This window comes from Phalaenopsis equestris, unplaced genomic scaffold (assembly GCF_001263595.1).
Source record: "Phalaenopsis equestris unplaced genomic scaffold, ASM126359v1 Scaffold000123, whole genome shotgun sequence".
In the NCBI taxonomy this organism is placed as follows: Eukaryota; Viridiplantae; Streptophyta; class Magnoliopsida; order Asparagales; family Orchidaceae; genus Phalaenopsis; species Phalaenopsis equestris.
This window is the reverse complement of record NW_018164565.1, coordinates 1,026,852-1,043,887: the sequence shown is the minus strand read 5'-3', so window position 1 is coordinate 1,043,887 and position 17,036 is coordinate 1,026,852. Positions and strand designations below refer to the sequence as shown.

Genomic DNA, 17,036 nt, shown 5'->3' with positions numbered 1-17,036 from the left:
TAAATTATTTTCCATGAGAAATGAAATACTTAGTACAGAAAAACCAATAGAAGAGCACAAGTCTATGCATAAAAAAGACATGTAAAATCTTATACCAACATTTCAACAAAAGGAATTTTTCACGATAAATGAAGGTAATGGATGATATGCAATTTAAACAAAGTTTAAAAGAAAAGCATACGAGAAGTAAAATTAAAGTTAACAGTGATGGCTAACCAAGACTAATGGCCCTAAGTGGCCTAACGCAACCCGTGACACTACTTCATGATGCTTTGTTTCAAATAACACTATGGTTCTCAGCATTGCAAGAATATTAAATTTGAGCGAGATTTATTAATATGGATCTAATATACGAAAGAAAGACAGTACACGATATGAATCCATTGTTGAACAATTACGAAATCATTGGGAGTCAAGTTGCATGTGGCGAAAATGAAAATATTATGATAGATGTGTGTAATAAAATTGCAAATTATAGATTGATAAACAATCAAATAAGATGGGGGAGAAATTTTCATGCGTTCAAGATAAGATGGTAAAACATAAACTTGAGATTCTGGATTGTATAACAGGAAGATGTAAATATAAGAAGAAAAGATAAATTAATGTGAAAAAAAAACTGATGAAAAGTAATACAAATCAAAAGTAACTTGACAAGATTTTGCGGAGAAAAAAAAAATGATGGGCAAATAAGTTGCAAATCTCAAACAAAAGCCAAAATGAATAAACAGAAAAATAAAAATGCAATAAACCGACTCCAAAAGGAAGGATAAGGCTTATGAAGATGCTGATGAGAACAAGTTTTCTAAAACCAAAGAATATCAAGATCATTAAAGTTATTGGCATATTAATGTTGGGTTTATAAACAAGAAAATGAAACAGCTTAAAAAAGAAGAGAGGGTGGAAGAAAAGGGGGGAGGCAAAAGATTCAGAGTTATGTTAAAATAAATTGAATAATCATCAATGTAGTGGTAGAGAAGAGGAAATTACGAGTGATGCGGGTGAGGGAGTGTCAATAACGTTGTTGGTGCACCAATAACGTCGCGGGAGCCGCATAGAGGGAGCCGTGAGCTTCTCCCAAGATGTCCTTTGTCTGGACCAAACCGGTTCAAACAACGGAAGTCAATTTGCTCTCCCATGAGGGATTGGCGTCTCCTTTCCATTGGGAGATCCAATTCAAGTTATCTAGGCTTATATATGTGATTCCAGTTTTTTTGGGTTTTAGTTTGGTGCTGTCCCTCAAGAATCGAGTGGCGCATAGCATATTTTATATAAGAGAAAGAGATGCCTTCTTAACTATATGCAAACTCCATGTCAAGAAAAAAATTTTTGCACCTTAGATCTTTAGTAACAAATATGTTCTAAAGATACTACTTGATTTTCTTAATTTCAAAAGCATCATTCAATCAAGACAAATGTTATCATCATGCATAGAAAAAACCATTGTGCCAATAAAAGCGACCATAAAATAGAAAGAATGACTAGTTGTACTTCGAAGTCCAAAACCAACAAAAACCTTACGAAATGTTTTGAACAAAGGACGCAGACTTCACTTCAACCCAGATATAATTTTCTTAAGTTTGCATAGTTCGTTCTCCTCAGAGTGATATGGAATGAAGATTGGTCCAATAAATAACTTTGGTGGCATCCATTATAAAAAAAAAAAGCATTGTTAGCATCTATTTGGAACATAGTCCGCCCAGTAGTACAAAACTAAACAAAGCAATTAAGTACTACGTCTCAAAAATTAATAAACTAAGCAATTAAGGATGTCTCAAAAATTCAATGCCATTAAGCTCTCTACATCATTTCCCCACCAATGAAGATTTTTAACATTGAATAGATCAATATCGATAAACTTAATGACGAATACCCAACGACATGAAATGGCTTTAACCCATAAGATAGTGAGACCATATCACATGTGTGATAATCAATAAAACCATAGATTTAACTGCATGCTTCTAATTAGGATCAAGCAGAATCCCTTACTAAGTCATAGTTATAGAGACAGTTGACAAAGGCAAAACAAACTAAAAAAGAAAGCATGAACAAAGGGAAAAAAAGAGTGTGGTAGGTGGCAAATACAATGTTGTTTATTTTTCTAAAAAGCAATAGGAGTATGTAGACATGAGGGCTCAATTTAGTCATCGCTCAGCCATAGGAGCATAGAGCGGTTATTGAGCAAGAAAGAAAGGCAAACGAGGGGGACTAGCTAGTGGTCATAAGCTTGGCGGAGAGAGAGGCTATGAGACAGGAGGAGAAGAAAAGGTTGGGACTGGCAGCTAAGGTAAGCATTAATCATCTCTGATACCATATTAATGAGGCAAAATATTTTGTTATCTTTTATTCAATAGAAAACTCTCAAATATAATAAAGGAAAGAGTATAGCAATAAAGGGTACAAAAAATTAATATATATTACTCATCAAATAGGGATAACTATATTACCCAAAAAAATTCAAATTTTAAGGTATAATCTATTTTTCACACATTCCAAAAATAATAAAAGATATTTTTAGAAAACTCTAAATTTTAATTCATTTATTTTGATATAAATATGTATAAATATATTAGAATTTAAACTTAATAAAATTAGTTCCCAATTAAATTAATGACTAAAGTTTTAATTCAACGATTGTTCATTTATCTAATGTGACTAGGCCAATGTACTTATCCTCCACTAAGCAGAACATGCAACTTGCGATGATGATTCAAAAGGGCGTCATGACGGAATATTAGCTTAAATAGTAATGTATATAAATATTTACATTTATAATAATTTACTTAAGGACTAAATAACCAATTTATCCCATTACCAATCGTTTAACCAGCTGCGGAAAGTCGAAACAGTAAAGAAATAATAATAGAATTAACCCAAATAACAATAGGAAAACATAATTTTATTGTTGAATTTAAAATAGGGAAATCCAACTGCAAATAGAAAGAGCAAACAGACAAAATATGAACTCAAGATAGGGAGTAGATCTTCGTGGCAGTGGTGGTCGGAGAGGGGCTCGAAGGTGGTGCAGGGGTGGAAAAGGTGGTTGGCAGTAGAAAACAATAAGACAGTTGTTTCCCCAGTGCCGGACAGCAAGCAACAGTTCGGAGTAATGTGTAAGGGCTGGCTGGGGTGATGGCAGCAAGGATGGAGGGCTGAAACGGTGGAGGGAGCAAAGAAGAAGGGCAGCGGCAAAAACAGGGGATGCGGTGGACAGCAGGACAGCGAAAGGGTGGCTGCCCGGTACGGTGGCAGCGAGGTAAAGTGGGAAAACTCCAGGAAGAACAGCAAAAGGCTGTTGTCCAGGTGGCTGCAGCGAAAAGGAATGCGCGGCAGCCAAGCGGGAGGAATGTGGAGGAGTTGGGGAAGGATAAATCATTACCACTCAACTCGGATACAACTCTAAAAGAGAGAAACGGACACCGACAGCTGTCCTAAACAAAATCACGCAAAAACTTACCCTAGACTCCAATGAAAGTGAATTTATAATAATAAAATAACTATGAGGGAACCAAGGAACCAGCCGGCACTCCCAAAACAGAGAAAGGCCTGGACCGGTTATGTCCAGACGAGCAAACGGGAGTTTGTGGGTCGCAAGAAATCACTTGTGTGGGAGAGGCCAACATCAGCTCTGCAAGTCACAGGAAATTGCGCGTGCGGGAGCTGCCCAGGTCAGGATAAGGAGTAAAGAAAATATGAAAATTGGGAAAAAGAAATTTAAGGTTTTAGCATTTCTTTCAATGAATTGGTCTTGATTTTGAGTTGATAGACTTACAGACTTAAATGAGAATAAAATTACCCAGAGAATATTTAATTTTGTTTTGAGTTGTTAATTTAAAAATTGAGAATTGAAGAAATTATTGTTAATAGACTGTTTATGAAAGAGCGAGACTTCAAGGAGAAAAAAAATAAAAATCTATCCCGGTAAGGATAAGATGATTGCAATGAGATACAAAATTTTTAATATATGAAGCAAATTATTTCTAGGCATATTGCTAGTGAAAAACTACAATTATATTCAACTGTTATGAGTATGTGTATAGCTTTGGTTCATTGAGTATGCTAACAGTACCTAATATTATCAATAAACATACTGCATTTTAGTTTATCCCGAAAGCAGAATGGTTTCAAGATTTTCTACATAATTCATATATAAAGATTATTTAATAAAACGCACATTTCCAAATTGCAATGAAGATAAGAAAATATCAATACATCATAGACACAAACCAAACAGAAGGTATCCATTTATAGGAGGTGTGGAGAGCACATAACCAACAAATCACATATACACAAAATCAAGGTGTATAAGCTCCATTAACTAGGCCTTCAATCCTCTGCATGGCTGAGATTCGGAGTGTCCAATCTTTTCCGGATACTAAGGCAGATGCCTGAAAAGGTTATTTGGTATAGCTTTGGTTCATTGAACTGTTATGACTGTATAGCTTTGGTTCGTTGAGTATGCTAACAGCATCTAATATATCAATAAACCTACTGCATTTTAGTTGATCCCAAATTCAGAATGGTTTCAAGATTTTCTACACAATTCAAGTATAAAGATTATTTAATAAAACGCACAGTTCCAAGTTGCAATGAAGATAAAAAATAACAATGCATCATTGACACAAACCAAGCAGAAGGTATCCATGCATAGGAGGTGTGGAGAGCAACAGAACCAACAAATCACATATAGCACAAAATCAAGTTTTTATGACCTCCATTAGCTAAGCCTTCAATCCTCTGCATGGCTGAGATTCGGAGTGACCAATCCTTTTCGGGCACTAAGGTAGATGCCTGAAAAGGTTATTTGGAATAGCTTTGGTTCATTGAGCTGTTATCACTATGTGAATAGCTTTGGTTCATTGAGCATGCTAACAGTACGAAATATTATCAATAAACCTACCACATTTTAGTTGATTCCAAATTCAGAATGGTTTCAAGATTTTCTACATATTTCAAGTACAAATATTATTTAATAAAACATACATTTCCAAGTTGCAATGAAGATCAAAAATACCAATGCGTCATTGACACAAACCAAGCAGAAGGTATTCATGCATAGGAGGTGCGGAGAGCAACAAAACCAACAAATCACATATAGCACAAAATCAAGGTTTTATAACCTCCATTAACTAGGCCTTCAATCCTCTGCATGGCTGAGATTCGGAGTGACCAATCCTTTTCCGGCACTAAGGTAGATGCAATCTTCTCAAATTCCCTAACGAGTTCCTTCTCAGAATAAACCTTAATAGGTTCCACCAGCTTTTCAGTGCCATCAGCTTCACCTGAAACAAAACCGCAGGAAAAAAATTCATGAAATGGGTACCTCATCTGATCTACAAACTGAAACAAAGTAACAATTTACCATGTTTTTTTTTTATTGATGAGCAAAAAACTTGTTCTCAATCAGCCAAGTGTTTAAAGTGAAAAGAACATTATTTTTGTGTCTTTCATCACGAATAGAAAATTACTAATCAATAATTTCTTTGGGAAAGTTAAAACCCCCAACGTCCAGGTTGCAAAGTCAGTAACCACTCAACAGTATGTGCGTTGATTCAAATGCAGTCCCACGGTTGTTTTTAAGTCACAAATTTAAAGTAAATGAACAAAAGCAGAAAAATCACAACGAAACAATCTACTGCAATAAAATATAGGTTTTTCATACTTACCCGAATTTTGTTTTTCTTTTTTATTTCTTCTCTTTTTTCCCTTCTTTTTTTTACCCAAATTGCAACAACGGTAATAGACCCTTCACCAATTATCAAAATAAGAAGGTCAAGAAACCAGTCCTAACAAATGAAGCGGAAAAATAGAAGAACATAGAGGCAAATAGATGTGATCATAATATAGTAGAATTTATCTGACCAAATCACCCACTCGGAGGTCTCTAGTTGTAATCGTTATATTTGTAGAGTCAAATGGCCAAACTACAAGGATGGAAGACTCGAGCTATGTAAATTTGTTGAGAATTGGACCTTGTTTAGGGTCTAATTTGTAAAATGGAAATATTGAAGAAGTCTAAGGATTTATGCGTAAGACATTGTAATACCCAATTTAAGCTCATGTTATGAATGCACAAAATAGGTTTTGAAAAATTCTTTCTGCATGCTATCAGAGCCTTAATCCTAAACAGCCGTCGTTGGTGTTGTTTGTTCGTCGAGATCTACAAGCAGAGACCTGGAACTCTGAAATTCCTCTTCCTTTTGTTTCATCCTAGCAACCTAGCCACGATGACAGGTAACTGGGATGTCAACAAGGGGATCGCGGCATTGCAGTAGTGATCAGAGCTAACTGGGATGGCAACGAGGGGATCGTATTATCCCTCGCGATACAATCGCACCTGGCAGGGGGACAATCTAAGGCTTCTGGATCTTGGAAGCAAAGCCAAAGCCCTTGGTGTTGAACTACTCACCGCGACTAGACGAGCTCGATCGTAGTAGGGGATGCTTTGACAGATCATTCTAGTCATCATCTAGAAGCACTGGCGGGCTCTAGCATGCATGGGATGTGAGAGAGGATGGATGTGTTGTGCTTGTGCATGGACATGTCGGGACTGAGAAGGAGAAAGTGAAGGTGAAGCGTGCTTAAACTTAGAGCAGTGGATGAGAGAACTTTGGTTCTATGTACGTGAGAGGACAACGAAAGTTGGAGAATAGTTAAATTGAGAATGCCATAAGACAAAGATAGCGCAGAAGATAAAATTTTGGAGCTTCTATGAAAGCTAGGTACTAAAAAAAAAGTACTTGGTCCGCCTCAAACAGGGAGCTAATGTCTCGACAGGAGCCACTGCCTCAGCACGTGCTCCGACAAAGGTGAAGCTAGATCTCTCCTGTAAATCTGAAACTTAATGGACCAGCCACATATCGGAGTTGGTCACAGCGAATCGAGGCAGCTCTATCTGCGGGAGTTGAGCCAAAGAGAGACAATGCTGAGAGAGATAAATGAAGGACCATACATGCCTTGCTTTACAAGTGCCTACTCAACATAATGGTAACATTGATCATCTCATTGGTAAATGGCATTTGAAATGTGAGCAACATTTGGGCAAAGCTGAAAAAGATTTACACTTGAGTTGAGAATCACATGAGAGTTTTTCAAATTCAGCATGAGATAGAGGCGCTGGTTCAGCATGATAAATTGATTTAAAAGTACTACATCAAGCTAGAGTGGTTGTGTGCACATTTTGATCACTTATCACTTATGTTAAGCTGTGGTGATCTAAAGTGAAAAAAGAGGGAGATCTTTGCATAGATAAAGACTATATAGTTTTTGGCTCATCTGAACATAATCTTTGATCGGAGAAGATTTTTGTCCTCCTAACTCAAGCAACTATACCGACCTCCTAGCTGAGTCGAGTGGACTTTCAGGTGCACAATCAACCTTTGGCTGCCTCAAACTCAAGTATGATAGATGTACAGGAGGAGACTAGCAAGTGCTACAGCTGCAATAAAGTTGAGAATCTGAGCAAAACCTGTCCTAGGCTAAGGGGAGAGAGACAGCTGGACGTGGACAAGGTGGAAACCGTCGTCGAGGCCATGATGGTCAAGAAGATGGAAAAAGGGGCTATCAAGCAAATCTTAGCAAAGGAAGGAGAGACAGAAGTGGTTTTACTAATGAAGATCATGAGTGTTTTGAGTTGTTGAAGAAGAGGCGGAAAGCAGCAAGAGATGGGGCTGGGGATGCTTCCAAACTGTCGTCGTCAAGGGGTAACATTGACACTTATGCTCACTCCGACAAAAGTACTTGTAATACACATGATATTGCCTCTATTTTCACCAAAGGATCATCAGAATTGATAGTATATTATGGTACATCTTGACGTGATAGATACCCCTATAGAGTTTTCTTCCTATACTCCCCTAGCAGTAGTAGAGAACATCCACACTATTGATGGTACATCACAGCCTGTATTTGTTAAGGGAATAATAAAGGGTGTCAATTATATGACTTTGTCCAAAATATTGCATACTCTTTTTTCAGTGAAACTTTTATCCATTAGTGACATTATTCTCCAGCTAAAATATATTTTTTCTATTAATATTTCTAAGGTGATCTTCCAAGAAAAAGAGACAGGTCAGAGACTTGGGACTGAAACGTGATAATGGACTCTGATACTTGAGCTGGGAGGAGATGAACTCAACTTTAACATCCATGGTAGAGAGTGCTGGCGTAGGAGAATCTGAGAGGAGTGTGGAGAATATATGGTTGCTATATCAGAGATGCATGGGACACTCTTGTTTAAATTTATCGAGTCGGTTGTATCATTCGTTGTATAAAAAAACAAATAAACAAAGGCTTGTTTGTTTCTTGTGAGTTTAGGAAGCTTAATAGAAATTTTTATATCAGTTTTGTAAATAAGAGTTTTGTTATTTATAATTTGATAAATTTTGATATTTTAGGACTTGGTTCTACAAGGTCTATGAATGATTATCGATGTTTTGTGACATTTATTGATTGTTTTTTTTCTCGAGTTACTTGGTTATATTTCAGAAAAAAAAAGAATAATGTGTTTGCTTGCTTTAAAGACTTTCACAAGACAATCCAGACTTAATATGGTGCAAAAGTGAATGTATTTAAATATGATAATGAGACAAAGTAAACTAACAAAGCATTTAGGGAATAATTTAATTGTTGGTCCAAAGGATAAAGCATCAAACCGTTGGTCCATACACACCGGCACAAAATGGAGTGGCAGAGAGAGAATAAACACCTTTCTAGAAGTAAACCGAAGCGTGATGATCACAACCAAAGTCCCAAAGCACTTATGGGAACAAGCAGTTTTGACAGCTACTCAATTGTTCAACAAGATACACTCGAGAGCGTTTGATTAAAAGTCTCCTTGTCAAATGTTAAATGAGATAATAACAGGATCCTCCCATTAAAGGTTTTTTGATGTGTATATTTTGTAAAGGATAAAAAACATAAGTAGGGAAGTTGGATCCCAGAGCTCTGAAATGTGTTTTGGTAGGTTATTTTCCTACCCAGAAGAGGTATGTCTGTTGGAGCCCAATAGAAAAGGGATTGTTTGTCAGCATGGATGTGTCATTTAGATAATTTGAATCATACTACACCCAGAAGGCGATCTCACGCTTTAGCGACTCCCCAAATACTAGAGATATGAGGCAAGAGGGGTGAGTAGCAATGGTGAGAAAGTGATACATGTAGAAGCAATGCATTGTCCTGTTATATGGGATGAATCAGTTAAATAACCAAAAAATGAGGAAAGTTAACACAGAGGTGGTGGGATTTAAGGTGAAGGTGAGTTAAGAGTGTATACACGGAGAAGGAAGCAAAATGATGGAACGATGTCTGCAGTGTCACTTGTGTCAGCTAGTCCCTTATCTTGGTCTTCCTCAATATTGAGACACCTACAGCATCCACCTCCGACGCAGAACTCCCAGGTGATATGATTCCTCCTCCTCCTAACCCCTTGACTTTAAGAAAGACCTCTCGCAACAATGCAGGTTATTCTCCCGATCATTTTTTATGGGAACATGAAATTGCTAACTTTGTTACATATTCTAATAGATCATCATTACATGTTGCATTCATTGCATCTTTGAACACTTTCTTTATACTCAAATGTAGGCAAGTTCCTAAGGAGGATCTCAAGTGGGGAGTAATTATGCATGAAGAGCTTATATCTCTCGATAAAAATCAAACATGGGAGATAGCGCCTCTACTGAAAGAGAAAAAGGCAGTTTGGTGCAAGTGAGTCTTTACAGTGAAGCAAACTATAAAAGAGAAAGTAGAGCGGCCAAACATAAGATATTAACTATGATGAAACCTTTGCACCAGTAGTAAAGACAAGCACGCTAAGGAAACTGGTTTCTCTTAAACTGAATGATGGGTAGCGGTTACAGCAGCTCGATGTGAATAATGCATTTCTTCATGGCGAGTAACTAGAAAAGGCATGTATGTAGATACCGCCAGGACTCGGTATGGTCCAGACAGTGGGCAATGTGTGTAAGCTCAGGAAGTCATTGTATGGCATGAAGTTGTCTCCTCGAGCGTAGCTTGAAAAATTTAGAAAGGCTATGATGGGCATGAGATATCAAGAGATCAATACAAACCATATGGGTTCTTTCGACAACATAAAAGTCACACCATTATACTAATCGTGTATTATGATGACATCATTGTTACCGGTGATGATGAGGCAAAGATTGCCTAACTAAAGATAAAACAGAGTAATGAATTTGAGGTGAAGAATATTAGACGGCTCGGATACTTTTTTTAGATTGAAGTGGCTTGTGGATCAAAGAGGATGGTTTTCTCCCATATAAAGTTTGTACTAGATCTCACGGAAACAGTCATGCTAGGATGCAAACCAACAGTTTCTTCAATTGACCAGAAGGCCAAACTGAGTGCTAAGGCAAGAGAACCAGTTGATCGTCAGATATACCAGAGATAGATGGGTCGTCTAATCTATCTGCATCACACTCGACCCAACATTGCTTTTGTAGTAAGCGTGGTGAGCTACTACATGCATGATCCAACAAAGGGCTATACGGATGCAACGTATCAGATTCTGAAGTACTTGAAGAGTGCACCAAGGAAGGATTTGATCTTGAAGAAGAATAAGCATGTAGAAATTGAGTGCTTTTGTGACCCTGACTGTGCATAGGTGACAAAGATCCACCTCAGGATAGTACACGTTCGTAGGGGGCAACTAATCTCTTGCAAGAGCAAAAAACAGTTTGTAATAGCGAGGTCAACAGAAGAGGCATAGTACAAGGCCATGGCCTTAGGAGTTGTTGATATGATGTGGCTGAAAACCGTGTTGGTTGAGCTCAAGGTGAACCAAGGAACTCAAATGATGTTGCGGCGCGACAAGAAGTCAACAATTAACATTGCTAATGACTTGATGCAACAAGATAGAACCAAACATGTGGAGTTTGAGCTAAGTCATGTAGCCACTAGAGAGCAAGTTGTTGACTACCTAACTCAAGGGCTTAGGGTATGTTTTTTGGGTTGTAACTTAAGAAAAACTGGTTTCAGAAGCTAATGACCTGGAGATGAACTTCGTGCAGTGGAATTCAAAGGTAATTAAAATAGAAGTAACATTTTCATATATGCCTCACGATTACTATATATTTACATATTCAACACCTAAATTTTAATGTTTACAAAGAAAATTGGCGAACTTGCGCTCTAAATTTCACTTTTATGTGGTAGCAATTGCTCTCTTATCATAAATAGTCAAAGATTCTAAAAACAAACAACAAAATATTGCAAAAGAGAAACATAAACGTGAAACGAGATAACAAAACTCTAATTTTAATATCGTTGTTAGTAACTTTTTAAAAGTGAAGTTCATCTTTTTTATGTATAGCTTCGTGACACCAAAGTCAAGAATGAATAGGAATTTAAGCAAGGTATTTTTTCTGTTAAGTTTTTTAAAGAACCACTCTCTTTTTTGGATACAAAAAAATGTAAACCACTCTTCCAAAAGGAGCTATATGTGCCACTACCAACAAAATAATGTAAACTTTAAGTGCAATCCTTGGAAAGTAACCACTAATTATATGGAAGTAACTTTTCTTTGAGCTACAATCACAAACAAAGGTGCTTGGCATAATTTCCATTTTCTCTTAGTAGGTAGAGATCATCAATTCAACCACAATTTCTCTAAAGAGTTGACTCTGTGTTCAAGAGCTACAAAAGGATCACAACAGCAAAAGGAGTTTAACTTGAATCTAATTCTACTTTGACTTAGCTCACTCAAGTGAATAACAAGATAAATTATACTGGTAAAAGAGTTTGACATCAATTGTAAACATCTACTGACTTTGGGTCGAGTTAAAATAGATCTATGTAGAATAATATATCATCCTCCTTAACTTCAAGAAAGCACTAGCCTCAACACCTCAAATCATGACGTCATATAAGAAAAGATATAAAATGTAAATAAGGATAACATCATAGCTGCCAAACATGCCAACCTCTAAACCCTAAAATCAACCAGAACAAAAACATTAAACATCATCGTTCCCTGAACCCTAATGAGGGAAAAGGAGAGGTGAGAAGGAGAAGAACAAAACAAAACAAAAATAATAATAATAATTGCTTTTTGCGAGGATGGCCCTATGAGAAGGAAGAAAAGGAAAAGAAATAGCTTTGATAAAACAGAGGAGACGTCAGCGATCGACAAAGGTAAGCCAAGCTTTCGACCAAGGGAACGGTTGCGTTGCGCGTAATGAGAAGATGCTAGGGCACGCGAAGCTCCAAGGATAAGCCAAAAATATTTTATGTTGCAAACGTGGGGCACAGCGCCCAGCCAGCGGTCGCGACACTATTTATTTTGCTGTCGCGGTTAGTGTCAACAGCGTTACGTTTGTAACCATGATTATAAACGCTGAAACAAACGCACCCTTAGTTCATTAAATTTGTATAGGTTATGTGACAAGATGGGCCTAGTGGATACGTTTTGCCAAACTCGAGGGGGAGTGTTGAGAATTAGACCTAATTTAGGGTTCAATTGGTGAAAAGGGAAAATTAACGAAGTCTAGCTGTTAATTTGTAAACCATTGTAATACCCTGCTTAAGCCCGTGTTATGAACGTACAAAATAAGTTTTGAACAATTCTTCCTTAAAGATTATTTTGAGTATGAATGTAGTAACAAATTTGATATGGCATTCATTCCTTGTGAGCTAGGTTAATATCAAAGTTCCCAAACTCAATAAAGATTTGTTTTAAGCATTGGATGATATAATTTCATTTAAACGCTTTTTATATCTTTATAATTTGAATTTATTTTAAAATGAACTCATCCGAATTAGATATCGTCATCAGAAAACTTTTAATTTTAGAAGTAAACCTCTCTAGTTAAAACATGGAGTAAGCAAGCCTATCTTAGGGGTGAATAATATCATTCAAATTTGTAATTTAATTGAGATTCATTATTCAAATGTTGCAAAGACATGGTCATGTCAAATTCAACCATTTTTTTGGAGGAAGTTCTCATTAGGAGCTCAGTCATGTTAACATGGGCTCCTAGCGATGTGATAAAGCACAAAACTGTAGGAGATGTTGTAGATCGATAATAAGCGTAGGAGGACAGGAGAATGTTAATAATTAGCGCAAATTGTGGTTGGAACAACAAATCAGGAGCATAAACGTGTAGATTCCTGCGGACAATAGCAGGTGACCAAGAATAATTCTCCTGCAAGAAACTATGGGTGAGGATGGTGAGAGGGATCCACCAGAGGTTCTCAAGCAAGCTAAAAACACACCACTTGAGAAGGGAAGAGGCTGCAACACTCTAGAGATTGAAATTCAGAGAGAAATCTCACAATACTCAGAAACTAAAGAAGTTGAAATCCTAAAAACCTTCTACAAACTATAAAAAGTCTCCTAATAGAAAAAAATCTAATTGGAAAATAAGAAAAAAAAGAAATGACTATAAATGAAGGAAAAAAGAAAAGTTGTAGAAAATAAGGAAAAAAATAACAAAAAAAGGAAAGAGGATAAACGAGATCTCTCAGACCCATCCCCCGTGATCGTGAGACTAACATAATCCCGAGTGTTGTGGCATCACGAACCTTTTTCCTAGTGTAGGAGAGGCTTCAATAATGATGCTCCCGCGATTTTATCCTAGTGTAGGAGAGGCTTCACCCTCAACTCTAGAGACATCTAAGCCCTCATAGTAAAGTAACAGAATAACAACATTAAAAGTAATATTGTAATATCCTTGTAAGTCTATGACACGGAGCTCCCTATGGAGCTGAACCGATTCAGCCCAGAGGGGAGTAGGTTGGTCGGTCCATGTTGATGGGCTATAGTCAAAACAGTCGTTGGCGTCCCAAGTTTTTTTCTCTTAAAAAAGTATCCGAGGACAAGTGATGTTCCAACTGTATCTTGCTCCGAAGTGGTGATTATACTCAACTTCCCCACATCCTCCACAATCTTGCCTTTGTTTTCATCATTGTCATGACTGTTGCAGCCTCCTTGAACCCCAACCTACCGCCGCTAGCCCTCCTTGAACCCCAACCTACCGCCGCTCCCTCCTTGAACACCCACCTGATGCATCGCCACCTCCTACCGCGAGCTCCTCCTGCACCTCCACCTTCTGTCGTCAACCCCCTCCAACACCCACTCTACTACCGCAACATCCCAAATCACCACCCACCTATCAGTCAGTCAGCATTCACCCCTTTCTTCCTTGCCCTAGAGGGTCATTTGTGATGTGTGTTTTTTTATTCATGTTTTAAGAACCTTTTTCGTAATCCTTCTGAATTTCAACAATAAAAATTGCATTTCTATTATAGTTTGGGTTAACTCTAATATCCATTGGTATCAGAGCTAGCTTTACTCTAATCTTATACCGGGGATTCCTAGCATCCTTCATACTCAAACCATCACAAAACTTTATTTCCTGCTACAAGATACCATTTCCACTCACACAAATATCAAACTCTAATCATGTCACCAAGGAAAAACAAGCCCGAGCTTACCCGAAAAAAATATAGCAAGAACCCCATCGTCTCAGCAGAGGCTTACAGAGATTGGCAATGAAGCCCAGGGGAAGATTACCCTCGATCGTGATATGGAGAATTGAAAAGGAGAAAGAGACGAGGATAAAAAATCCCTTCCATAGAGATGACTTCAGCGAAGAGTAAGACATGCACCCACATTTTGGAATTCAATATCAGAGAAAACCAAGAGAGAAGGCTACAGATGAAAGACAGAGAATTTAGCATCAAACCGGATCTACAAGAGTCCGTGGGAGGTACGGATCCAAACGACTTTATTAATATTGCAACCAATTGAGTGAATCTTCAAGTATAAAGAATCAGAGGATCAACAGACGTAACTAGCATCCATCAAGTTGAATAAGAACACTTCCTTGTGACGTGAAAGCATGCAGAGGCAGAGAACAAGTGAGGAGAGTGATAAGATTGATAAGTGGGAGAAGATAAGGAAGAAGATGCATAAGAAAAATCTACCTCGTCATTACAATCAGGATATGTTTATAAAACTCGACCACTTATAGCAAATAAAGCTATCAGTGGAGGAGTTCACGGCCTAGTTTAACCAGTTACAGATGAAGTGTGAGTTGGTTGAGCCAGAGGACCATTTCATAATTTGATATCTGGAGGGATTGAAGCTCGCTATCAGCAACGTTGTGCAGTTGCAACCCTATTGATCATTGGGAGATGTCCAGACCTTCGCCTTGAAGGTAGAGAGACAGCATAAACAGAACAGGTAGCTACCCCCACTTGGAGACATCAGTAAGAGCATATCTTACGAAGTTGAGAAACTGGATCGGATATGGACAGTCACCCTGAGTGAGAAGAAGCCTGAGAAAAAAAACACCCCTACTAATGTCCAAGCCAAAAAAATGCTTTAGATGTCATGGATTTGGGCACATTATCATCAGCTAACCAACGAATCGACTTGTGTCTTTTATTGAGCAGGGCGCAATGAAGGAAGTTAGCGACAAAAAACAGCCCAAGAATAAGGTCAGGTGTATCACCTTTAACCGAATGAGAGCAAGATGCTCGTGGTTTGACGGGTCCTACAAACACAGAATACGAGGAATCTGCAGTTGCTTCACCACAACATATTCTACACTTATTGCACTATGAACGGAAAGGGATGCAGTCTTATCATCAATAAAGGCAACAAGAAGAATGTGGTGTCTACGCAGATGGTGAAGAAATTGGGTGTCATGACTTCAAGGCATTCCCAGCCACATTCTTTGTCGTGACTGAAGGAGAACAATGTTAGCATTAACCAGAGGTGTATGATGAAGTTTTAAATGGAAATCAGTTGCAAGATCTGGTGTGGTGCGACGTGATACCCACGGATGTCAGCCACTTGTTGTTAGGGAGACCGTGGCAATTTGACTGTATGAATCGGCACGACATATTTAGAAACATCTACTCATTCACCAAGGATGGGAAGCATATCGTCTTTTTCCACGGAGCCTGAGATTACAAATTCCCTGGTCAGTATAGCACGATCGATGGGATTAGTTTTGGCAACGACGAATGATAGGAATGAGACGCAATTTCAGACATAGAACAGCAAGACAAAGAACATTTTAGGATATCAAAATCGATTCCTTGCCGCCATGGCCCCCGCCATTCGGGGAGATTCAGATTACCTTCACTTCAAATCAGGTTGAGCAAACCGTGGGTTACCTTGGAAGGATTCAGCAGTATATGCATGACACACAGGCCCAAATCTGATCAATATTGAGCTCCCAGAACATTGGACCAAGATGGATGTTTGCTCTCAAGTGAAGAAAAATCATCGGGTGCCATAGGGGACGGTGCAGTCGCCAGAGGGATCCAGGAATTTTTCGGATCACAGTCAGAGAGCTTTCAACAATGGGAGGTTACAACAACTGAAGCTTTCATTCCCACATTCTCTATCTCACTCTATTCAGGTTCTCTCGCCACAAAGAGACACTCTTCTTCAGTTTCAAGACAGCAAGCTTTACCGTCCTATCAGTTGATACATCTTTATATTCAAAAATCCTCTCAATGGCCTGCAATCACTCAATGAAGTCATCCAGATTCATTCAACCCTCAAAATCCGATAAATCTACATTCACTCGCATGACTCTGTGCCCTCCAAAAGTCGATCCTTCTCTCGACCTCCTTTGATATTGAATCATAAAACGTCACGGTCTATCCTCCTCTTCATTAGAATCATCCCTAAGGAAGGGGTTCAGATTTTACTCTTACTCTACTCTTCAAATTTCACTATCACAATCAGCAATGATCTCTTTGTGGATCCCTTCCTCAATTTCAGCGAACTTTTGCCAAAGCTGGTGAATTTTCCACTGCATCTCTTCCATGATAAGTTCATCAGTGGCTAAGGCTTAGGTTTGGGAGATGAAAGAAGGTGCATGAGGCTGATTTAGGATGCAGAAAAAGATAGGGTTGCTAATTTCAAAAATCAACAAGGAGGAAAGATTTTGGGTGTGATTTGGGTTAGGTATTGGTAGATTTTGATAACACTTGGATGGAGCTAGAGTTAGGCTAGCTATAATATAATATGATACATAAATTTAACAAACACC

The 17,036-nt window shown here is 38.1% G+C and overlaps 1 protein-coding gene across 2 annotated transcripts in view; it reads right to left on the bottom strand.

The window, feature by feature from the left end:
- LOC110021148 (CLIP-associated protein-like) overlaps positions 1-17,036 on the bottom strand; it is a 69,578-nt gene that overhangs the window by 39,992 nt on the left and 12,550 nt on the right. For both annotated transcript variants that reach the window (XM_020719523.1, XM_020719521.1), the window contains exon 6: positions 5,124-5,285. In XM_020719523.1, the coding sequence (XP_020575182.1) occupies positions 5,124-5,285 (162 nt within the window). The remainder of the gene's footprint in view (positions 1-5,123; positions 5,286-17,036) is intronic.